General features: G+C 38.6%; 1 protein-coding gene across 3 annotated transcripts in view; it reads right to left on the reverse strand.

The window, feature by feature from the left end:
• Positions 1 to 26,281, reverse strand: part of nr5a1.L (nuclear receptor subfamily 5 group A member 1 L homeolog) — a 100,165-nt gene that overhangs the window by 13,065 nt on the left and 60,819 nt on the right. For all 3 annotated transcript variants that reach the window (XM_041571850.1, XM_041571849.1, NM_001097969.1), the window contains 2 exon segments: positions 13,316 to 13,435; positions 6,367 to 6,514 (listed from right to left, as the gene is read on the reverse strand). In XM_041571850.1, coding sequence (XP_041427784.1) covers positions 6,367 to 6,514; positions 13,316 to 13,435 — 268 coding nt within the window.

Consider the following 26,281-nt stretch of genomic DNA (forward strand, 5'->3'; position numbering starts at 1 on the left):
CAGTGAATAGTAAGTCTGTTACATAAAGCAGTTGTGAGTCAGAACTGGTATTTAGTTAGATCAGGTAAAAATGCACAGGTCTAATCTCCTAGATATAGGAAACAATAATAGTGTTTCTGAAGCAAACATAAGTTTTTTACCAGTGCAGGGCAACACTTTATTATATTTGTATAACTTTAAAACACATGGTTTGATGTTACTTTTCTTTTAAGAGAACTTTACAATGACCTATTTTCCAATCTAGCTTTTTTGGGTAAAGGGGTGATCCGGACCTGTCTCTGTTACTCTAAACTAATTAGCAATAGTCTTGGCTAGAGAATAAGAAGCTCAGATTTCCTGACGACACTCTTATCACAAATCAGCTGACCAGGATAACCGCACTGGAAATGTTATGTTCCGGGCTCTGGAAACAAATAAATAAATTTTTCTTGACTTTTCTGTGAGACTCTAGTGAACCATTTTACTATAACTGTTCCATCTGACTTTTCTAATTTTGCCATTTACCGATTTATTTAGATTTTTGGTTCTGAGTTTTATTTTAGAGTTATTAAAAACTAGGTAAAACCTTTCCACTTTCACCAAAAAAAGTTGGTGATGAAAATGTTACCTTAAATGACAAGGCGAGCCATATTCACTGGAGAATAGATTGCAAGTCTATTTATCCAATATTATCTTTTTTATACAGCTATTTTCCATAAGTGTCTCTAGCTCTCTGCCCCTCCTTATGCCCTTTAGCCTGGTCCACCTCTCACTATTATGTCTGAGCAGCAAGAAGATGTGTGAAATAGACTAAGCAGGACAGCCCAGAGACTGTGTGGCGATGAGAACTATCTGCTTCCTCTAGAGTGACAGCTTTAATGAACCTATGTGACGTACATTCTTCAGGTTATCTCCCAGTCTTAGTCCAAGACCAGTATCAACATTGGTGTTATGCCGACATTGTATCTGTGGTTCCCCTCCTGTATGAGATTCGGATGGGGAATGGCAAACACTGTCTATTTTGCAACAAAAGTTCAACTTCTGTGTGTTAGCAGTAAAAACATAATCTCACAAAAACATACCTACAGCAAATTAAAGTAGAACTACACCACCACAATAAGAAAAGCCCCTACCTACTAGCCTAGATAGCCTGCTTCCCCCCCGCATAGTTGATTACCCCTGAACGTGCCCCTAAGGTAGTACTCACATATTGGTGCAGCGGAGCTCATGGGCGACATCTTCCGGCTCTTTGGTATTCTTCCTTATGTGAATGTCGTATTGGCGTATGCGCAATTGGAGCAGTCTTCTGGTTTGTAGCAACTGCACATGCGCCAAATGTGACGGAAATTGACGAAGAGAAGGAAGAGAACCCCCGAAGAATACAGAAGAGTTGAAAGATGGTGCCCTGTGTTAGGGGCACTTACCAAGGTCATCAACTATGTGGGAGGGGGAATCAGGAGGGGGACTATCTAGGGTAGTAAGTAGGGGCTTTGCTTATAGGAGGTGTTTAGTTCTATTTTAAAGGAATGTAAGCGGTGTTAGTAGGCTATTAGCAGATTTGAATAAAAAAACTATTAAGGTGGCCATAGACGAAAAGATCCACTCGCCAAACGAGCCGATATTGATATGCCACTAACGGGCATGGCTATATCGGGGGTAATCTGAACGTTCGGCCCTATGGCCAAACGATCAGATTACGATGAGAGCGCAATGGGCTCCGGCAGGATCGGTCGGGACAAAATCAAACCTGTCCAATCGACCAAACGACCGATCACCTGGCGGAAAATGTTGGGACTCTCCACACACAGTCTGAAAATCATACGAATCCTCGATTCGTACAATAGGATCTTTGCGTCTATGGCCACCTTTACTATCTGACAATGAAAGGAAAACATTTGGCTTCCAGAACTGACCTTTAGATGAAGTAGACTTGGTGCTATATGGTGTCAAAGGCACATTATTCGTTTCAGTAGGAAAAATGGTGCAAATTAATTAAGATATCTGGAAGTTGAACAAAAAAAACTTACATGTCACATTTACTGCATTTAGTGCAGTTGTGCAAAAATGCATGCAAGTTGTTGCATTTATTGACGCCATTCATTACAGGTACTTGAGTACAAGCATGCTCCTTGTATCTACATATAGTGACAGCCGGTACCAGTGCATCTGTCCCATGGCTTTTGCCTAGTGAAGCTGAGGAACCCTGGAGCTACGGCTATTTTGGACATGGTGGTAATTCTTCAGTTCCCTTAAGCTGGCCATACACGGGCTGATAAAAGTTGCCTACAGACCGGTAGCTTAACGGCTCGTGCGTGGGGCCCTCCGACAGGCTTCCCCGATATCTGCCTGAAAGTCGGCCTGATGTCGATCTGGCAGGGTTAAAAATCTCGTCGGATGGTGGCCGCATCTGTTCGTAGATGCAGCCCCACAATCCGGCTGCCAGTATTGGCAGCATTATGATCTGATCGTTGGGCCTTCGGGATTGGATCAGCCCGATGTAGCACACCTCAATGTGGGCATATCCAGGAGAGATCCGTTCATTTGGCAACATCGCCAAACGGCCGTATCTCTCTGTGCATGGCCAGCTTTAGAGTGCTGCATCCGTAAGCACAGCAGATATGCACCCAAAGTGACCAGAATGCACCAGAGGTGACCCCATCTCCATTATGAAAGTTATAGCTGCAACTTGCACCAAATTTGTGCCAAAGCATTCCGTTGCTGCCTATTTCCAGTCCCAACATGTTTAGTCGGGTCACTGCCCTCCACATTAAAAAAATAAATAAATCACTGAGATTTTAGTTTTATGGTTACTCTTATTTTTAATATCTTATTTTCTTTCCAGGCTCTCCCCTCTTATTGATCCATTTGGATTTATAAGCTGCTGCCTTGTTGCTAAGTTAATTCAATATAATTATAGGTGTGGAGTCATTTATTTAGAAAGCTCCGAATTACGGAAATGCCATCCCATCCCATTTTATCCAAATAATCCAAATCCAAGGGTTTTGAGTTTCTACTCTTCTGGGAAGGCTTTTCAGTAGATCTTAGAACATTTCACATGGTATTGGCTTCACTTCAGAATCAAGAGCATTAAGAAAGTTGGGCACTGATGTTGAGAATCAGGCCGAGCTCCAATAAAAAATGTAGTTTGCGCACATAGCCAAGAAGGAATTAGAGGGAACATTACCAGGGGCATCTGCTAAATGGCCTTTCTACCGCTAGAGCCAACCTTGCCATTGCATATGGTGATGTTAGGTTTGTTTGCCTCTGATCAAAAAATCATGTTCCCTACAAATAGTTCTTGTGCTGAAACTGGTTCTGCTGTAACAGAAGCAAAGAAAGATAGCTTAACATTATAAGGAATTTTTTAAAGGGACACTGTCCTCCAATGAGGAAAATATCACTTTATTTTTCAAACCTTCACATGAACACTGTCTAAAATATTCTTAGCTATGTCTTGAGACTAAGGGGTAAATTTATCAAAGAGTGAAATTCCGCAGCTCTCAATTAATTTCTATGGGATTTTGAAAGGCATATTTATCAATTGGTGAAAGTGAAAGTTCACCCTTTTAATGAATACGCCTTTAAAAATCCCATAGAAATGAATGGGGAGTGGCGGCATTTCACTCTATTGGCGGAACTTCACTATTAACTTCACTCTTTGATAAATATACCCCACAGTGCGTGTTACATCTAAGAACATTTTAGACAGTGTTCGTGTGAAGGTTTGAAAAATAAAGTGATATTTTCCTCATTGGAGGACAGTATCCCTTTAAAAATTTCCTTGTAATGTTAAGCTATCTTTCTTTGCTTCTGTTACTGATGCTTATTTTTTTCATAATTTGTGTTGTTTTCCATGTTCATGGTAAAATCTCAAGTTAATGTCTGAAGACTTTGTTCAAGTTAATTAACATTTAGTGAGTGAGCTATCACATACTGTCTGTGCATTCGGTTTAGACTCCACTTTCTAATCAGCTTTCTGTACTCCCACAGAATCAGAGAGATAAAGCCAGCCCAGGGTTTTTTTGTTTTTTTTCATGTTGTTGTTTTTTTTTTTTTTCATTTTATGCAGTTTACCAGTATATTTAGCTTTCCTATATACATTAAAATATACATTTCACATTTTTCAGTGCTTTTAAGGTCATTTGTACATGAAATTGCAATTGAAAGCATTGCTTGTCCTTTTCTATTCGCTGATGATCATAATGCTTTAATTTTGATGCACAGTCAGTGTCAGACTGGCCCACAAGGATACCTGGAAAAGTCCGGTGGGCCAAGGTGTCAGTGGGCCCTTATGCTGCTAGACATCTGGCCTATTTAATGGTCATTCCCTATTTCTATGAGAACAAAGTGGCTAAATAGATGGAATAATAGATTATAATATGTAAAGAAAAGAGACTAGAAGAATAGAGGTTGAGTGAGGAGAGGAATAATAATACTACTAAGAGTGTGCCCCTGGTCTAAGATTAATTGGTGGGCCCCTGGTGTCCCAGACCGACACTATGCACGGTCACAATTGCAGGTAGAGCAACTCCTCACACAGTAGTGATGCCCAGCCTGATACCCGCGGTTCCGGCCGGGCTTGCACTCTTCTTCGCGGGCGGGTGTGGGTTGAGCCTTTCTCCTCTCCCCGACCGACCACTGTCAAATGCCGGCTTTCAACTTTTATAGACGCTGAGCCTGCTCACCCTGTCCCTTTTGTGACGTCATCGGCAGGGCGGCGCGGGTCTATAAAATCAACGTGGAAGTCGGGTGCGGGCTAAGGTAGGGAAATCCCAACCCACACAACACTACCACATAGCTACAATTATACTGGAATTCTAGATACAAAACATGGTGATTTGCATCCAAAAATTGCATTTGTTAAACTGCACTGCCTTTAAATCTGCTGCTTTCTTGCTGTAAACACTAGGACTCATTTACCCCATATGCAGGAGCACTAAGAAGAGCATAAGTATGGCCCATAGTGCTCATTTAAAAAGCATTTATGTCCAGGTCTGCAACTAGAGATAAATTGGAAATGCGCTAGGTGCAGTGCTGGCGGCTTGGCCGTTACTAGTGATACAAACAAATCTTTTTTTTAAAAAAATTGGTTATTGGTCCTTTAAGTCCAAGTTTCAAGAATTGGCTTAGGTTGCTGCATTCTCAAAGTGTAGGGCAGGTTACAAAGTACAAAAACATGATGGATTGCACCTATTTTTTTTAACTTTGCACTAAGTAAAGGACCCCCACTAACTGAACCCTTATAAACATTATGCCTGAGTTTTAAGCCCTTTGGAGAATAGATCTGAAGAGCACAGTGGATATTTTTTTACTGTCCCACTGCATAAATCTTCTGGGGCCCCACAAAATGTTGAGGCTTTTGCCATTTTGTTTACCCCACTAAAGACAGCCAATCAGTACGTCGGTATAATTCTCAGCATTGTAGAGCATCCATGCACTAATTAGCATTATTCGCAGAGCTTCAATGTAGACAATACTAACCTACATAAACGCTTGCAAATAAAAAGGCAATTACAGACTCTGGAATGCATTTTATTTGCTTTTTAATTGGTTTTAATCGCAGCCTTTTTCATAATAATGATCTCATTTGTTCTATCCATCAGGGAGTTCAGTTTATTCACCCACCAATGAATAGGAAGGGAAATCAAGGGCAATAATGGAAGGCTAATGTGTTCATTATATGCAGTTTATTCAAAATCAGGTTTCAGGAATAAAATAAACATTTCATATGGAGGGTTGATGATAAAGGCATAGAAAACAGCAGAGGTGCAACCCAAAACCAAGAGCCCCCACGAGTGCCAAATGAGCAGGGATTCAATATTATTAGGTATCAGCCTAGGAGTATGCACTGACATTTTTATATTCAGTGCAAGAGGTCACATGGAAGATGGTTTTTGATGAACCATGATCCTTCTGTATGTACATTTGCAACACGGAAACTACATAGACCTGGGGTTTTTTATTTGGATCACCATACCTTAAGTCTACTAAAAATTCAGTTAAACACTAACTAAACGTAATAGGATTGTTTAAACAAAAGAGAAGGAACCAAAGGTCAGTAATATGTACAATTACAGGTATAGGATCTATTATCCAGAATGCTTGGAGGGATTTTTCCATAATTTAGATCTCCCTAGCTGAAAATCATTTAAACAATAAATAGGATTGTTTTGCCACCAATCTGGATTCATGCAGCTTAGTTACCATAGAGTACAAGTACAAACCTTTAATATTTTACTTATAATGGAACTTAGTGAAGAGGGCCTTCCAATAATTCAGAGCTTTCTGGATAACAAGTTTACAGCTAATAGATCCCATACCTGTATTATATTTTTACCTATTCCGCAGCATTAGAGCTCTAAAAGCACAAGTAATTCTTCTACTTACCAAGGCTGAAGAGTATGAGGAATTTGAGACACACAAACTCTTGTCTGTCCACCTGCAGGGAGTGTAGGACAATCACCAGTTCCTGTGCTCTCAGGATTAAGTTATTTAGAGTAGAACCGGCTTGGGATGATATTGCAGACACTTCGATCTGAAAATAAAAAAAAAAGGGAAACATTGACTAACAAGTGTACATGAAAAAAACTAATTTTAATTATTATTCATTTTATTTATATATATATATATATATATATATATATATATATATATATATATATATATATATATAATATACACACACATATATTTACATACAGTATATACACACTATATCTATATTGACCATATTGCAAACCATTCAATGCAGAGCGGCTCACGCTGACCAGGCACCCTAGGCAACCTGGCCGGTCATGGCGCCAGCAAGTCACGGGGCACATGCGCGAAATCACTGTCGTGATGCTCATGCGCGAATGGACGTGTGCATGCGCCGAATCGCAAGTCAACACGCGGTTAAACAATACAGTCAGAGAGAGCATACCAGACATGGGGTAGGCGACAGAGGAGGTACGCCCTCCAGCTTTTGGGCCCTAGGCACGTGCCTACTCTGCCTACCCCTAGTTCCGGCCCTGATTCAATGAACAGTCCCTGCCCCAGTACGTTTTGAATATAAGGTCCCTGTATGTTTTGGTAATGTAGGAGAAAATATGAGTACCCAGGAATATGAAATCAAGACCCTTTTGTTGACCACTGCCATCCATCATGCTGCCCACCAATTGCTCTTAAAGAAAATGCTAATAAGCGCAAGAAATGTATGATACTAAAGGTGTATTATTTTTTTTCCTGAAATTATTATATATCATTCAAATTTGACCCCATGCACTGTGGAAAAAATTTTTTGGCCATGTCTACTTTGTGGCCACACCCTCAAAGACTGCCAATTTTATAAAAACACACCCTTTCCCATGTTTGGAATGGCAGCAACATAGGCACAAAGTGTATCAGAAAATAAACACATTGACCCTACCATTTAATGACATATTGTAGCCCAAAACATTCCACTGGCACCTGAATTTCACGACCGTAAGATCACTGCAGAAATGGCCATTAAGCACTCCATAAACCCTAGACTTGCCATTAAGATCACTGCAGAAGTGGCCCAAAGAGCATTCCATTTACACTAGACTTGCCAGTAAGACCACTGCATGAGATAATAGGAGTCGTAGAGACCGCAGCAGAGGGAGCAGGGAGGGGCTGAGTGAGGCACAGGTGACAGTGTGAATCAGCAGGGCAAGACCCCTAAAACTAGGTGGGCCCTAGGCAAGTGCCTGGTGGGCAAACTGTCCCTGATCCCAGAGGAGCTTCCAAGTTAAGTTCCCCATCACATTCACACACAATTTGGTCCATTTTATCAGGATCCAATTAACCTGCCTCTATGTATTTGGATTGTGCAATGCAGTTGTAATTTTAATTGTGAAGTATAACTGATGACATCAGATTATCTCCAATCCATAGGCACCATACCAGATGAAAGCGAATCTGAGACCATCAGAAATAGGGGCTGGTCTAAAACTGAACTAAGCTCTCTTAGAACCGGGGGGTGTATACCATCAGGCCTGGAGCCTTGTTTACATAAATTTTTCTTAAAGCTTTATGTATCATATCCTGAGTCAGCCACTGACTAGATTGAGCTGAGCCATTAGTGCAGCGATAAAGTGAGCCTGGGAATTCAGACTCCTCTATTGTATACACTGAAGAAAAGAACTGATTTAGCACATTTTCCTTTTCTGTCTCTGTTACAACCATACTGGTACCATTATTTAATGGAGCAACACTCTCAACCTGCATCTTTTTACTATTAATATATTTAAAAAAACTTCTTGGGGTTAGTCTTAGCCTCTGCCGCAATGCACTCTTCATTTCCTTTCTTTGCATTCCGGATTGCTGATTTAAAACATTTATTATAGTGTTTATATTCATTAAATGCAGCTTCTGTCCCAACAGATTTGTAGTTTTTAAATGCCTTTGTCTTATTTCCTATTAACTTCTTTACTTCTGTGTTAAACTTCTACATTTACTCCTTAAGGGAATAAATTGAGAACAGTAATGATTTAATATCATCTGTTCTGTGTTTTTAGCTGAAAACATAATGCCCCAATCAATTCTCTGAAGGGCAGCCCTCAAGGCACTGAAATTCATGTTTTTTTTGAGTTAATAAACTCTGTAAGTAAGCAATTTCACAGGTATGCTTTTTCCCAGCAAGAAATTTACAAAGATTACGGAGTGTACAAAACATTCATTCTCTGCATATTTGTATTTTTTCAATAACAAATGTAGCTGATGTTTGAATGCATCTAAGAGGGACAAAAATTGAATGAGAGTGATAATTCCTTTGTATGTCAAGTCTTTGTAATGCTGACAAGCCTAAAACCCCAGAAAATTAAAAAACAGGTTGGTGTTTGGAAAGTTTCTGAAGAGAGACATAACAAATGATCATCATCATCATCATTTATTTATATAGCGCTGTCAAGATACGCAGTGCTTTATGGAGCACTGCGTATCTTGATGATGGAGCAGAACTTCTGTAGGAAGCTCAATATCTCCAAGTCTATATAAGTCTATTGCTTAACAAAATTGTCAGTCATTGGAAAAGCTGTTCACTGGCATTGTAGCAAGTGCCTCTTGCCTTTCTGCACTAACAAATTTAAAGTCTCTTAGTAGTGAATACAAAAAAGAATAAAGTGAGGCCATATTAATTTTTTTATTTACTTATATGCATATCCACAGAGCCACAGAGCATATCCTATAAGTCATGGGTCCCCTACCTTTTCACCCGTGAGCTGCATTCAAATGTAAAACGTGTTTGGGAACAGTACAAGCATTAAAAAAGTCAACCAAATAAATTGGTTATTTGGTAGCCCCTATGTGGACTGGCAGCCTATGGAAGGTTCTGTTTGGCAGTACATCTGGTTTATATGCAAAAAAAAAAGTTGCCTTCAAGTCAGGAATTCAAAAATAAGCACCTGCTTTGAGGTCAGTGAGAGCAACATGTTGCTCACAAGCTACTGGTTGGGGAACACTGCTATAAGTAAACCAAAAAAGAAAGAATAGAAAGGGCATGACCAAATAAGGAATAGGTGTTCAATACATCAATGATTTGAAAAGCAGGAGAAGAAAAGAAATGGTTGAATTAGAAAGATAAGTAATACAGAGCAGTACAGTAAGGAGTGAGAAGTGAAGAGCAGTGAAAGAATTGGTTTGAGAAAGAAAGCCAGATAGTATAACAAGAGAGGGGAAACTGAAATGAAGGGAGAGAAGGATATAATTTATCTTAAAAACAGCAGTCAATAAAATTAATGTGGTGCTTCCTTTAGAATGAACATATAAGTAGGAATATAGATAGCTGTAGTTCCAAGAACTGGGTGGTTGTAAGCAAGATGGACTTTATTTTTGTGTTATCTTGCTTCTGATGGAAGTAGATCTACCTTTATAATTTAAAGTCCTCCAGGTATATTAAACATGAAGTTGGCACTCCAGTTATACTAATAAATGAACAGAGAGAGAGAGACGGAAAAAAACATGGCTTAGCTTACAATCAACTAATTGATGTCCATTAAAAAGGTAAAGAGAATGCTATCCCTGTGTCAAAACTAAATGGGATTAATGAGGAAGTTAATGTATGTGTATATCTTAATTATTAGCAGATTATTAATGAAGAAGACACACACATACCTAGATTGCTAGGAAAACATGATTATAACTATGAACTGCAGTATGATACTAAGTAAAACTGTTTTAACAGCATCCAACCAGACGTTCACTTTGCCTATTATGCAGCTCTAGACCAGGGGTCCCCAACCTTTTTTACACCTAAGCCACATTCAAATATAAAAAAAGTTGGGGAGCAACACAAGCATGGGGCTTCCAAATGAGGGCTTTGAGCAGTTATTTGGTAGCCCCTATGTGGACTGGCAGCCTACAGAAGATTGTTTGGCAGTACATCTGGTTTTATGAAACCAAAACTTGCCTCCAAGACGAGAATTCAAAATTAAGCACCTGCTTTGAGGCCACTGGAAGCAACAGCCAATGAGTTGGGAGCAACATGTTGCTCACAAGCCACAGTTTGTGGACCACGGCTTTAGACGATTAAGACTAACTGCTGAATGGTTGCCATTGGTAACTGGGCAGAACTCTGAACTAACATTTAGCCATGCTGCTATAAAACCCTCAAATTATAACAACCCTCTAGCATACAATACTGTAGAACGATGTTTAACTTTAACCTAAGCACTAAACCCTTAATGGCAGCCCTCGTATTGATTGTGACCGTGTAGCTGTGAGAGAATGTGTTAAACCTTCATGCATTTTTCCCACTAAAGTTGCTCCTGTGAATTTGGCTGGTTACGACAGAAAACTCATATTTTTCACAGACGGTTCTCACAGATTTTTCTGTAAATACAGATGGGGGATGTGGCTCTTCCCCTGAGAATCGCAGTGCTCCTCGTCCTGCTGTTCCCCCTATTGAGGGCTGCTGAAACACTTGACAAAGCCCTCCCTGCTTGTGTTTGTTGGACACTGTGTATCTCTCCACAAGATCATTGTTTCTGCCTTTTGTATAAAAACAATAACGAAATTCAAGCAACAAAAATTGAAACGAGGCATCTGCCTGAGCAGGCCGGCATGTACCCAACATGTGCTAGGGCCAGACATGAGAACTGTAACTAAGGAAGTCATACCTAGAAGGCCAGTACCCATTGCAGTTGCTTATTACTGAAGCAACAATGCCAAAAAACTGTGTACTGTGTAATTTTTTGCCGGTTCACGAATTTCGTGGGAAATTCGCAAATTTTTCAGTGAAACGCCTCAAATTTGCCCATCACTATGGACGAATTGTTTTTTTACTTGTTGTTTTCCTTTTACAACAACGCATAGCAGATTTATGTTTATGAGAGGCTGTGCCAAATCTTCACATATGAGGATAATTTACACCAGTCGGATAACTGGATTAACTACCAATAAAGGTACTATTGAGTGGTTCATTCATACTATTAGTAGTTATTGATCTGGGTATTATTATCTGGGTAACATCTTGAAGTAACCTCTGTTAAGGTTCCACTGGTATTTGAATCTACTGTATGTTTGGACTATTTTGAAAGTGTTTGTAAACTTATGGGTGCCTGTCTTTTTCAACCAAATTTAATAGGCTACTACAGTATGTAAAAATTCAAACCAATAATATTTCAGATATTTAGACATTTAGCCATGCACATGGTTTTTTTTTTAAAGCAGCTAATTAAGCCAAGGTTAATTATTTGTGATTAAAACAACAGGCAAAAAGTATGTTCCTATTCATTGCACTTGTGTTGAACAAGGGGGAATACTGTCCATTTATACATAAATATTATTTTACCTTGACAAGGGAAAGTAACTATTCTATATTGAATTGCAGCAGTCTATTTTCTTTATTTCAGGTTTTGAAGAGATAACCTCCAAAGCTTACATGAAAATAGATTGTACGATGCCACTGTAAAAGGAAAATACCATTCTTTTTTTTTTTTATACCAGCATAGTGATTCTTCTTCTGAACGATAAAGGTTAGACTGCAGAAATGACATTTTTGTTAAATAAGCTGGTAAAAAATAAACACACAGTTCCATATTGTGATTGCTGTAACACAAAGCACTATTTGCAGGCACCTGTTAATAAAATTATGTGGTAGGGCATGGAAAAAAAGGAAAAATGATCTTAGAGCTCATTCATGAATGCAGTGAAAGTGCTCCTTCCAGAAAACTGGTGCACCCTTTTTCCTTGGCGTGCTAAGAGGATGAATCAGTTTGTTGTGCCGTAGCTCCATTTGTGCACTGCACTCTATTCAATTGGGTGGCTCTAAGATGCATGATAAAGGGTTTACTTGGACTTCTTCTTGCTCTTTTGTCTGAGTGTGTCCCTAATGTACAAGGAATTGTGCATTACTACAGCAAAGTAGTGATCAACTTTTTCTACTACCTTGTAAAGTCAAACGTTTAAATGCTAGAATGTCTATCAATCAAAATGGGACCTTTTCTCCATAATGCTCAGAACCTGGGGTTTTCTGGATAAGGAGTAATTCAGTAGATTTGGATCTCTACACCTTAAGTCTGTATAAAAAACATTTAAAAATTAAAGTTGTTGTTCACCTGTAAGTTAACTTTAAGTATGTTACAGAATGGCCATATATAAGCAACTTTATTATTCGTCTTCATTTTTTTTATCTAGTTTTTTAATTACAGGTATTTGCCTTCTTCTTTTGGCTCTTTCCAATTTTTAAATAGGGGTTGCTGACTCCATCTAAAAAACAAATGCTCTGTAAAGCTACAAATGTATTGTTATTGCTACTTTTTATTACTCGTCTTTTTTTTTCAGGTCCTCTTCTATTCATATTCCAGTCTCTTATCAATGCATGGTTGCTAGGGTAATTTGGGCCCTAGCAACCAGATTTCTGAAATAGCAAACTGTAGAGCTGCTAAATAACGCAAAAGCCACAAATAGTAACAAAAAAATGAAAACCTATTTCAAATTGTCTTAGAATACACCATAATAGGCCATAATAAAAGTTAAATCAAAGGTAACCCCAATAGAATGGAGTGACACAGATAATAATTAATTATATCTTAGATAACATCAGCTTTTTTACAAAGAAAAAATAAATAATTTTTAAAAATGAATTATTTTATTAAAATTGAGCCTATAGCATAGTAATTTGGATCTTTCTGGATTATGGGTTTCCAGATAACCGATCCATACCCATAAAAAGAAAATCAACTTTATCGAGTAATCATGAGGCCCCGTATCCAAATGAATCCTTATGTGTACATTGAAAACATTTAAAAGGTATCTATTTTTGTTTATAGTATAGAAAATCCTTGATATAATGGATCTAGTAGTAGCATTTCGTTATTGTGTGATTGTAGATTACCTCTTGGCCAGTTACTAGAAGGATGCTGTTCTCCTTGCTGTGTTGCATTTGCCTGTAAATATGGTCAAACACCAAGAGTTCACTCCAGCAGTTCTGCAGCAAGATCATTTGGTCACTGACCTAACAGAGAAAAAGACAATAACTCATAAATCATGTGTTAATATGATGTAAAAAGCCCACCACATCTTAATAAATACAAGATTTTTTAAGAGCTATACATAAATCCTGGCCTTAACACCAAGGGGCAGATTTATTAAGGGTCAAATTGAATATTCAAATTTTTTCAAAACATTTTTTTATGGTCGAAACGCTTAAATTCGAATTGTGAATTATCCAAACTCGATTCGAATTCAAATTTAGAGTGATCATATTCTGGCCCTTTAAGAACTCAAATTCGACTATTTGCCACCGAAAACCTGCTAAGTTCACGTATAAGTCAATGGGAGAGGCCCAGGGACATAAGTAGCCTTCCTGACATTTGAGGGTTTTTTTGCGGAGAATTGAGTTCATTCGAATTCGATTCGAGTTTTGGAGTCAGTAAAATTTGTGCGAGTTTTAGATATTTGATTTTTTTATTAAATAACCCCCTCCCCCAATCAAAATTCGAGTATATTCAAATTTAAAGGAGTTTCAAAAAAATTCACATGAATTTGAACCTTTGATAAATGTGCCTCCAAATATTAGAGATTTTCAACCCTTGCTTAAGATGGATAAAGCTCCTTTGTGTCCCTGAGGCCATAAATGCAGCCAGATCCAGCCTTATCATTTAAAGCCATTAATACATAATTGTAGCTACGCTCGTTAGGTCTTGGAACATGTTTTCTGAGAGGAGGGACCTGGAGAGCAACCAAACAGAATAACTAGAAAAGTAAGAGTATAGTGTCCAGTCCAGTGGTAGACTTATGGCTTTTTGGCAGTTTGTAGTCCACCTTATCAGAAGCTCTCTAGTTTTTAGTGCTAGTTCTTATAGGATTGCAGTTCAGTCAGGTTGGCAAAACAGTCAGGTTTAGGAACTTCAAGCAACAATTACTTACAAAAACAGACCTAACCGAGAAAAATGATCAACATGACCTATAATATTTTGAAGAGTAGTATTGCATAATAGTAAGTGTCAGTATCACTTAGCAGATTCACTAAAGGGCGAAGTGACTAACGTTGGCGAAAATCGCCAGCTTTACGTCATTTTGTTACTTCGCTGATTTACTAACGGCGCAGGTGTAACTTTGATAGTGAAGGAGAGAGACTCTTGTGGTAATTCGCTCCCTAACGCCTGGCGAAGTTGCGCTCTGGCGAAGGGACGTAGCTACGCAAATTCACTAAGATGTGAATTTTACTGAACGTTAACTCTTGCGCCAGACTTGCCTTCACCACCTCAGTCGAGGCGAAGTGCAATAGAGTAGATAGGAGTTCCTCAAAAAATAGTTGAAAAATTTTCCCAAAAAACACTGGGGACTTTTCGTTTTTCAGGGTGATAGGCTGAAAAAGAGCTTAAATTTTCTCTGGGGTACCCAGCTTCCCCCCTATATTTCCTAACATATGGCACATAAACTATACACTGGGCACATGTGTAGGGCAATATGATAACTTTATTTTATTAAGGTTCCCTGGGCTTGTGTAGTGTAATGTATTGGCTGCAACTTGTACGTCCATTCAACTCTTACTTCCCGCGTATGCAAATTAGGCAACGCTAGCCCAACTTCGCTTCACTTGCCACAGTAACGCTAGCGCTACTTCGCCAGCATTCAGCGCCCTGGACGCAACTTCGGATCTTGGTGAATTAGAGTTGTCATGACGAATTTATGCCTGCTGAAGTGTTGCGATGTAAGCGGACGCTACCGCAAATTCAGCGCTTAGTGAGCCTAAGACACTGTCTGAGCTATTAACAGCAGTTCTGGGTGACTAGTTGGCCACAGGGATATAAAAAAAAGTATCTTTCATGTCTCAGCCTACTATTCCTACATTGAAAGCTACCTTTTAATTTTGTGTAAAGACACTGCTGTGTCTATAGCAGGAGGTATGTGTAAACCGTTAGTGATGGGCCTATCTGTGCCTCAATAATCTTGAATTTACCGCAAAATTCCCAAAACTGAAAAATTTGCAAAACTGTAAAAAAAATTCACGGAACGCATTGAAGTCGATGGGCTTCAAAATAATATTGACGCGTGTCAATTTTGACACGAACGTCAATTTTTATATGTGCGTATATATGGCCCTAATGCATTAAAGTCACTGGGTGTCATAATAATTTTGACGTGAGTCAATATTTTTTTTTCCGGTGTGCCGAATTTCTCCCTGGCAAATTGTCGCTGCAGTTTTGCGTATTAATTTGTGCGGAAATGCACCACGAATTTGTGTCACTAAATACGGTCCTTTTTGAAGGCTTCAACTATATAAAACAATTTGATTATTGATTTACACGTTTGATTATTGATTTACATGGTTGCAAAGACCCTTCTCAGAAAATAATAAATTGTGTGTTTTAAAGGTGAAGGATGATGGAAATCAAATATGCTAACAGAGAACATGTCCTGTCTGTGTGCAAGAAAGATCTGTTCTTGGAGCTTTGCCATGATAATAAAACTCCACAGAATTCCTTTCCTCTGCTAATTTTTTGCCATTTATCTTAAAATGAAAAGCATAAAAGCAACCTTCAAAATTACACCAACACAAATGTTCCACCTAAGTGGGTAAGTTACTAAAATGTTGGCATTTTGGGCACTATGCCTTATTACCATTCCCATAGGTCTTGTTATGTTATAGCGTTACAGAATACAGAGGCTGGAGTTAAATATTGTATATTCAATCTACATAATAATTTTCTTTTACTGAAAAAAAGAAAGTTTTTCACAAAAGAAAAACATATTTTGGGCAAAATTAATTGATGCTAACTTAAATAACATTCACAGAACTGAGTCTTTTTTAACATAGAAAAGCAAATCTGTCCAATATCCCCTCGGATCTGTCTCGCCACATATTTCAAAGAAAAAGCCATGACATAGATCAAATAGCCACCTGGAAACATGTAGGGGCAGATTTATCAAAGGTCAAAGTGAAAATTCGAATTAAAAATTTAGAATTTCAAGCTAATTTTTGTGTATTTCGACGAAGGGAATAGTCTAAATTTGATTCGAATTTGAAAAAAAATCGAAATGTATCATGTACTGTCTTTTTAAAAATTCGACTTCAACCATTCGACACCTAAAACCTGCCGAATTGCTGGTTTAGCCTATGGGTGACCTCCTAGAACCTATATGGAGTCAATTGGTGGACTTTAAAAAACCGAAGGTTTTTTTTGGAAAAACTTTGAATCGAATTCGATTGAATATGGACCTATTTGATCGAAAGTGGACCTATTCGGCCAAAAAAAAAAGAACTTAGAATAAATTTTGGTTGGTCTTTTTTAATTTGAATTTTGAACTTTTTAAATTTGAAATTCGACCCTTGATAAATCTGCTCCATAATCGATGGCACTTTCACTACACCAGTGCCAATCCATGACACGACAAGGGTTAAATAGGGCTTTACTGGAAATGGGTCTGCCAGATCTTTGGATAATGGTTTTCCAGCTAATAGATTCTCTTGCATGATGCATGCCTGAATACAGTAAAAGTAACTTTTACTAAACACTGATTGATAACCTTTTCTGACATAATATTATTGCTGAGAAGTACCGGTATGGCACAATGGCGTTCTCTGTCACATTATCCCCTCATAATATACAATGCGCATAACCTTGTAAAGTAACAATAGAAATCGAACAATATGACAGTTAGTCTAAACAGGCACCAAGAATAATGAACTTTGTCTCAGTAAATAGATTTTCTTTTGCCACCATCACACAAATGTTCACAAAGTTCCAAATAAGCACAGCAGAAGATTGTTTTATATATTCATTAGTGTACAGTGCCACCAGTTATACATTGAAACAATTAAAACAAAACCAACCAATGAAAAACAACAGAATGAACAATTACGTTGATTAATCGCTTGAACACATATACACGGGGATTAATTACGAGTCACATGACCGTATATTCACATATGTACTGGCTCTTTAAAAATTTGACTTCGACCATTCGCCGTCTAAAACCTGACGAATTGCTGTTTTAGCCTATGGGGGACCTCCTAGAACCTAGAGTCAATTGGTGGACTTTGATTCGAATTTGATCGAATGCGCTATTCCTTCGATTCACATGATTCAAATTCAGCCGAATACTGAATACCAAAAAAAAAAAAAAAAAAACTTCGACTTAATTTCGGTTGGTCTTTTTGAATTCAAAGTTTTTTCAATTCAAAATTCGACCCTTGATAAATATGCCGTTTAGTATGTTATAGAATGGCCAATTCTAAACAACTTTTCAATTGACCTTCATTATTTATTGTTTATAGTTTTTAAATTATTTTGCCTTCTTCTGACTTTTTAGCTCTGTAAGGCTACACATTTTGTTATTGGTACTTTTTAATCGCTCCTCTTTCTATTTAGGCCTCTCCTATTCATACTCCAGTCTCTTATTCAAATCCATGCATGGTTGCTATGGTAATTTGGACCCTAGCAACCAGACTGGTGAGCTGCTGGATAAAAAGCTACATAACTCAAAAACCACAAGTAATAAAAAAATTTAACCCAAATACAAATTATCTCAGAATATCCACTAGGAACCACTGTTCATTATTCATTGACTAATTCCAACTATAAATATGTTTTGGATATACATTACGTTTGAATGTACATACTTTTGCAATCGCACTGTATACATCTCAGACTACTGGCACCTCACCCGCAATAAAACCTTTAAATTTGCCTACATGTTGCTTTAGTGACACTTATTTGTTGAGATCCAATAATTGAAAAAGTTGTTCAATGTGCAAAGTAAGATAAAGGTTCTCAAACTGTGGGCTGGTCCCCTAGGAATACCTAAGGGGTTATTTACTATACAAGAAAAATCTGTGATTTTTTTTTTTTTTAATATAAAATCTGACTTTTAAAAAATCGCGAATTTAACGGAATTTATTAAACCCAGAGGATGGAAAAGTCAGAATCAGAAAATCCGGCATCTCAGACCTGTCGAGGTTGCATATAAGTCAATGGGAATAGTCCCAATGATTTTTGGCAATACCCCGAAGTTTTCTGAGTTTTCGGGCAAAATTCAGAATGTTCGGATGAAAAATCCGAAAAAATCATGAAACTCGGATTTTCTAAGATTTTTTCGGATTTTTTCCCCGCAAACAAAATTTTTGGAAAGTGTGTTAATAAATAAGCTCAAAAACCTGTGCGGATTTGGTCTGAGTTTTTTTCAGAAAATATTTAGATAAATTCAGACTTTGATAAAGCCCCCTAAGAGTCAAATGTGTGGGCCCAGCCGAAAACTGCTACTCCAACATCCCCACAGCTTGACATTCTGCAAACATCAAGGTTACAATTAATTATAGGGATATTAAATTCATTTACGGACGGCGGAGGAAGCAGCGCCAGAGCGGAGGTGGAGGTAAGTATTCCTTACACTCAGGGGCCCATTTACTTAGCGCTAGTGAAGGAATAAATTAAAAAAAACTTTTTTTGTTTTTTTTGGCTACTTCGACCATTGAATGGGCTACTTCGACCTTCGACTACGACTTCGAATCGAACGATTCGAACTAAAAATCGTTCGACCATTCGATAGTCGAAGTACTGTCTCTTTAAAAAAAAACTTTGACCCTCTAGTTCGCCACCTAAAACCTACTGATGTCAATGTTAGCCTATGGGGAAGGTCCCCATAGGCTTTGCAATCTTTTTTTTCGGTCGAAGAAAAATCATTCGATCGATGGATTAAAATCCTTCGAATCGAACGATTTGCAGTAAATCCTTCGACTTCGATATTTGAAGTCGAATGATTTACATTTGACAGTCGAATATCGAGGGTTAATTAACCCTCGATATTCGACCCTAGGTAAATCTGCCCCTTAGTTATCTATTTTATTTCACAGAAGAGGAAGAAAATATATTTTTTATATATATGTGCAGATACAGTATGAGAATTGTTCACTATCTGGAAATTATCTGCCATAACTGGTACAAACATATAACCAATGCCCAAGTTTATAATACAACTTGCAGTTGCCCCACTATGGGGTATTGCATTTATGACTTAACTGACTCGGCTCTGAAAACTACGAATTATGTGAGGTTTGGATATTCGGACCGTGATAAATAGGAGAATTTTAGGAAGGGAAAAACTACATTGTGGTCAGTCACCATGGACAAGTTTTCTGCAGGCTTTATGCAATGATAAATCTGCAAGCTGTGTCAAAATTATTTGCATTAGACAAATTTAAAGGTAAACTTTACAAATGAGTAGTGGTATTTTAACTGTAATCTGTTAATAGGAAATTTAATTTCTGCAAACTGCTTTTGTTTTTTTTGCAGAAATCATAGCAGTGCTTCTACAAAATACATTGGGTTCCCCAGTTTCTATAAGAAACAATACTTATCAATTGACACACACCAGGGATAATCCAGACAAGAATGTCATAATTAATGACCTGCTGAGAAAACTTGCGATGTTATGAATTTGCTCTGGTTTTGTGATTAAACGCTATATCTTTCTGCAACTGGAAATAACAACACATCATTCTCTTGTTCTGATGATGGATGGACCTAGACACGTGGCGGATTGGGGGTTTGCTTCCTCAGGCCGTAGAATACAATAAATTGCAGGGTCACCTGTTAGAAGTTCTGTTGGGTAAAGGTTTAAGTACCAAGATAGATTAATGGCTAATGGAAAACATTTTGTCTCAGAGCTGCCGACTGGAGTGACAGACAATTCATTGCGACTTCATGGGGAGATAAATATGCTTTTTGATCAACAGAAATGATATGGAAATCCAGTCCTTGAGAGACAGACACACACGAACAATAAAGTGATTGATAAGGTTATATTGCCATGGCTGACCAAATATTTGCTAACTAGAAAAATATAGAAGAATGCAGAACGAAAAAGAGAGAATAACAGGAAAAGAGAACGACAGAAGTGAATTAAAGAGAGCAATTTTGTTTGTTTTTAATTATTTGTTTGTTTTTTTAATTGTTTTAAATTATCTCTATGTTATTGATTATTTTTATATTTTATTGATCCCGGCACCCAGCAGAATATGAGATGAATAATGTTGTGAACATCACAAAGCGGTGTACGCCAATTATTCAATATTTCAGCACCATGGACAGTTTGACATATACAACATCTTATACAGCATTTTAGGGCACCATGATTTTTGACCACAATGCAACGTGCTCCAATTTGTGCAACTGGTGTACTTATCTTGCACCCTCCGAAGCACAGGACCTGTTTATACCCCTGTATGTCCCATACACATGCACTATTCTACCAAACACAAGATTCTGAGTGTTTTGCGCAAAAGTTTTCAAAGCCACAATATTTCACAAAAAAGGCACTGGAGTCAATGGGAATGAATTATACTGTGGTTAAGGCATTTTAAACTATGCTTATACATTCCCTGCATTGATAGAGAAGTTCCTTTCCGCTATGCTACAACAGTTACTCCTAGAAATAAAATGGGTCCACTTTTTAGGGCTGGAACTAGGGGTAGGCAGCTGTGTTGGTGGGGTTGCAATTAGAAAACACAAATTGCTGCACAGTTTCTGTGCTCCTTCCCTGTCCAAAATGGGCAATCGGGGTTGGTCTGCAGTGGGTACTGGCTAGTAAGTTACCTTTGCGGTGGGTGAGGGAGGGCCGGGACAAGAAGCACTTGAGTACCTTTTTGCCCTCCACTGCCCATGTTTGGCCATAACCCCCTTATGTAGACAGGGGTAAGGCTGGGGATGGCTCCAATGGAAACCAAGGGGTGAATTAAGAGCACCTGCATTTGCCTTTTTTTAGGGGGGGGGGGACAGACTGCATGGATCAATTCTAGCCTGGAATTGCAAAAACTTTGATGCTGGTGAAACTCTGAATTTTGCCAGCAAACTGTACTGGGCAAAAAGGTCCCTAATTCCTAATAACAAGCTTTTTTTCTTAATGACTGCTCAACTATACCCCAGGCCTACATACCCCAGTATGCATCACTGTAGGCCCCATGCTGCTTGGCTTCGGACAGGTACCCATTTAGGACATTTTAATTTCCTGGTGTTACTGTCTCTAAAATTAGCACTAGTGATGAGCGATTTTTTGATGTTCCAATACACCGGAAAATTCGAGAAACTGTGCAAAAATTAGCGAAATGGCAAAAAATAAAATTGACATACAAAAATAAATGGATGGCAAATTTTTGCCGCAGTTTCACAAAACTTTTTGTCCACGGTGAAACGCGGAAATTCACGGTAAAGCTGACCATTGCTCATCACTATTTAGCATGTTATAGTAACACATGTTATTTGCAGCTGCTTAGAAACAGTAATAAACGCATAAACAATGGTGTGTTTTTTAAACAAAAAATCGTAAATCCAAAAAACAAAGAAAAAGGAAAAAATATATAATTTATGAAAGGGTCTCTCAACTGGACAATCTCCAGTCCAAGTGTTGCCAATCACTTTTTGCAATATACGGAAAATTCAATATGGGGAGAGACCCACTACTAGTTAAAGCAGTAGCCCAAGTATTATGTTAAAAATACTTTATTAGGACATATATACAGTAAGCCTAACGCGTTTCGTACCTAGATGGGCACTTACTCATAGGCTTAGAACCAGTGCAGTCAGCGGCATGCATTAATGCCTATTTCCTCAGAAGTCTGTTGATAGTCCAGCCTGCCAGCAGTGTAAAAGAAAACATCACAACTGCGCTGCTGCATATGTTGGTGCTTTATAAATATGTGAATATGATAATATATGGTGGTAAGACTGCTTTTTACAGCTATCCCATTCCTCTGACCTGCACAAAACGATATACCTATATGAAATGACTTATATATAAGGCAGAACAACGACCCTTGATGGCAATGCCGTATACACTACATTAAGAGCCACAATGGAGTAATAGCCCAGGTGCCCCAGTAGAGCCCAGTGTTAATGGATCAGTAAAATGACAGCAGCAACAAAGCCTAAATGAAACAATATATCTGGCAAGTTCAATCTGTTCTCTGCCTTAAAACTCCTGTTCAAAATGCAGTTGCGGTCATAAAGGTCACTCTTCTTGGTGACCGTGTCAGAAACTTCATTAAATGTTAAGCGCCCGCTGAATTGGGCTTTGATATACCTCCCCTTTCAGACAAGTCACAATGGCTATACAAAAGCAAGATTCAAGCTTCTGCAGCTTATGTGAGTATTGCAGAGACTAGTGATAAGCATGTAAGAATCTGTATTTAGCATATTGTAGACACTAGGATTCAGGATGTTTTCCACTGAAAGTAAATGAAGTCCTAAAGGGGTTTACCTTCAACTGAATTTTTTAGGATGATATTGAGTGATATTCTGTGCCGGGGTGCTGTGCCAATAAGCCAAGTTGAGCAACTTGCCTCAGGTGGCAGCACCGAACAAGTTCCCAGGAGCAGTAAACTGTAAAGGTGGCCATAGACGCAAAGATCCGCTCCAAACGAGCGGATCTTTCCCCGATATGCCATTAACGAGCATGGCTATATCGGGGGTAATCTGATTGTTCGGCCGAATGATCCGATTACGATGTGCAATGGGCTCCGGCGGGATCGGTCGGGTCAAAATCAATCCTGACTGATCGACCAAACAACCAATCTCCGCCGGGACGAAAGATGTCGGCACACGCGACACATGATCCGAAAATCGTACGAATCCTCGATTCGTACGATAGGATCTGTGTGTCTATGGCCACCTTAAGAAACAAATATGTGTTTCGGAAAAATGTGGCAATAGCACTCTCTGCACTAGCAATGTGGCCCATTCACGGACCCCCTATTGCAGGAGCCGCCTCAGAATCACTGATTCTATGACCATTTGCAACTGGTCTTCATTTTTATTATGTTCAAATTCTCCAGAACTTTGTCTTCCCAGTCCAGCAATCACTAGGGCTCTCCTCTGCCCCTATAAAAGACAATATTCAGGATTGGATTGCTGTATGCCTCAAAAACCACAGATTATTGAGGGGGAAATAAAAACAGAAAAAATATATAGTGTAGTATTTTAAAAATGTTCGATACACTCTTAGTGCTCTCTCTACATTTCAATTTGGGTGTATCAAGTGTTTTTCATTGGTGAGAAAATATCAAATAAACATATGGTGATTATGAAGTGGACAAAAAAAATAATAAAAATAAAAAGGAAATAAATTATAGCTTAGTAGAACCCACACTTTGAATCACAGTGAATTCCACGGTGCTGCAGATGGCATATAGTTGTAATAAAGTGGGAATTAAACTTTTAAGACCACACACTACTCCCAGCGGTATATTATACTCGCAAGACATGAGTTAATGCAGGCATTGACTATAATATGTGATCCACTATGCTTCCAATCTTCTTTTATCTTTACTTGGGCAAAAACAAAGCAACACGAGCAGAAGCGCTTTTATGACTTTAATAAATATCTAAAATTACACTCACAAATTGATAAAACCGCATGTAAAATCAATGAAAAAGTATATTTCTCCCAGTTCCTCCGCGCCCTTTGCAGTCCACTGCGCCTGTTTTCAGCATGCTCAAGACACGGTTGTCACAGATAACGCGTTTCGCCAACTGGCTTCGCGATAATCGCTCTAGGAAGAAGCCAGTCGGTGAAAAGTGTTAGCGAAGACATCTGTGTCTTGAGATTTGGGGAAGCGTGCTGCGAACACGCGCAGTGGACTGTAAAGGACGCTGAGGAACCGGGAGCAATATACAGAGACTTTTACATTGATTTTACATGCGGTTTTATCAAGAACGTCTGTGAGTGTCATTTTAGATATTTATTAAAGTTATTATACAACTATATGCCATCTGCAGCACTGAGGAATTCACTGTGATTCTACTAAGCTATAATTTATTTCCTTTTTATTTTTTTCCACTAGATAATCACCATATGTTTATTTGATATTTTCTCACCAATGAAAAACACTTCTAAGTTGATACACGTAAATTGAAATGTAACGAACATTTTAAAATACTATAAAAAAATGTTTTGTCTTTTTTTATAATTAATAATTATAATAATCTGTGGTTTTTGAGGCATACAGTAATCCAATCCTGAATAGTATTTTTTATGTGTTTTTTAAAATTACCTTGCTCTTTGTTCAGCAGTTATCTGGTTGCTAGAGTCCAAATTGCCCTAGAAACAGGGCAGTGATTTGGATGAGAGACTGAAAAACGAAGAGGAGAGACTGAAATACGAATAAAAGAGGTCTGAACAGCAAGATGCATAACAAAATGTAACAGAGCATACTAAACATTCATGAAGGGTAGGACTCCACAGGCGTTTTCGGCACAATCCGATGCACTGCGACAAAACGCATTCAACAAAAATAAGGTATGTAATGGAATTGTCGCATGGTGTCGCAGCGTTGATCCAACGCGACACGACTGGCGTCTGCATCCGACAGTCATGTCGCGTCGGATCAACGTGGCCAAAAAAACTTTTAAAAAAAAAAATAATGAAGGCCAACTGAAATGTTGCTTAGATTTCGCCATTCTATAACAAACTAAAAGTTAACTGAAGTTTGAGCCTTCCCATAACGGATAATACGATTTTTTGGACCCGTCCATTTTTGTGGCCACAACCCTAATTACCATGTTCCTTTTACAAAATTTGGCAGGTTATGAAAGTTTGAACATGTTTTTTTTTTCCAGTTATTACAGTTTTGCTAATGAAGGTGAATTGCCCTTTAAGCTGTGAGTCTAACTTTTCCCAAGAGACCTGTTATCTTATATCATTACGATTACTTATTTGCTTATCTCAAAAATTGTTACAAAAGTATCTTATCTGCAGCTGTGGCTGTTCTGGGCTCTCCGCCCAAAGCCAGTTAAGTTAGAAACGTTGTTTCTTTTTCTGGCTGTTCATTGCAGAGAAAATTGGCACTTTCCAGCACAAACGAGGGACTGCGGGTTGAGCTGCCAAAAGAGGGACTGTCCCTCTGAAAACAGGACAGTGGGGAGGTATGGATAAAAGCTACCTCAGCTATAGGTACAGGATCTATTATCCAGAATGCCAGGTTTCCAGATAAGGCTGAAATATTATTCAGACTCAGTATATCAGCACCACACCAGCCACACTCAGTGTCCTGACTTGATGGGACAGGCATAGGGAAAAGGAGGATCTATCTATCTATCTATCTATCTATCTATCTATCTATCTATCTATCTATCTATCTATCTATCATTGTGGGTATAGCAACATGCCAGTAGAGTTAGGGCATAACAAAGTGCCAAAGTCTGTAGGATACACTACTAACTCCCCTAACCTACAGTGCATAATGGATTGTGCCAGCCAGGCTTCTATTCTATCACATCTGTTCACATTAGACAGATTACCTGATTGTTTGCAGCTGGTCTTCAGGTCACACAGGCAGGTAGGGGGTGTGGCCAGATTTGAGGTAACGTGTCATGTACCTAACTGACAGAGGCTTTCTCTTTTTTACCTCAAGCCCTATGTTTGACAGGTATTTCTTTTACTCTGCGGTGTCCCATTAACATACAGCAACATGGAGAATCTCGACATCTTTGGGTGTCACTTCTGAGCACCTGCTGACATTGCACACCTGGACACAAGTTTGCTCCAATTCCTAAAATACTAAAGAAACTTCCTTCTGGTAAGTGTAAATATTTCTCTATTTATATTCGTTTTGCCTGCGCTCCCCTGCGTTGCGCTTTCTTGCGTTTAGTCGCAGGGGAGCGCAGGAGTAGACGCAGTCAATTATTTTGAAGGGGGCTGTCCTCACACAGACGCATGTATGCACCGAATGCAGGTGAAATGCAACATGCTGCGTCCCAACCTGCGTCTACACGGAATAAATCGCAACGCGGCCGCGCGTAAGAGCCCTAACAGCTACCACTGAGCTCTGATAATACTTCTTTACAATCCCCAGCGCTAGAAG

This window comes from Xenopus laevis, chromosome 8L, assembly GCF_017654675.1.
Source record: "Xenopus laevis strain J_2021 chromosome 8L, Xenopus_laevis_v10.1, whole genome shotgun sequence".
NCBI lineage: Eukaryota > Metazoa > Chordata > Amphibia > Anura > Pipidae > Xenopus > Xenopus laevis.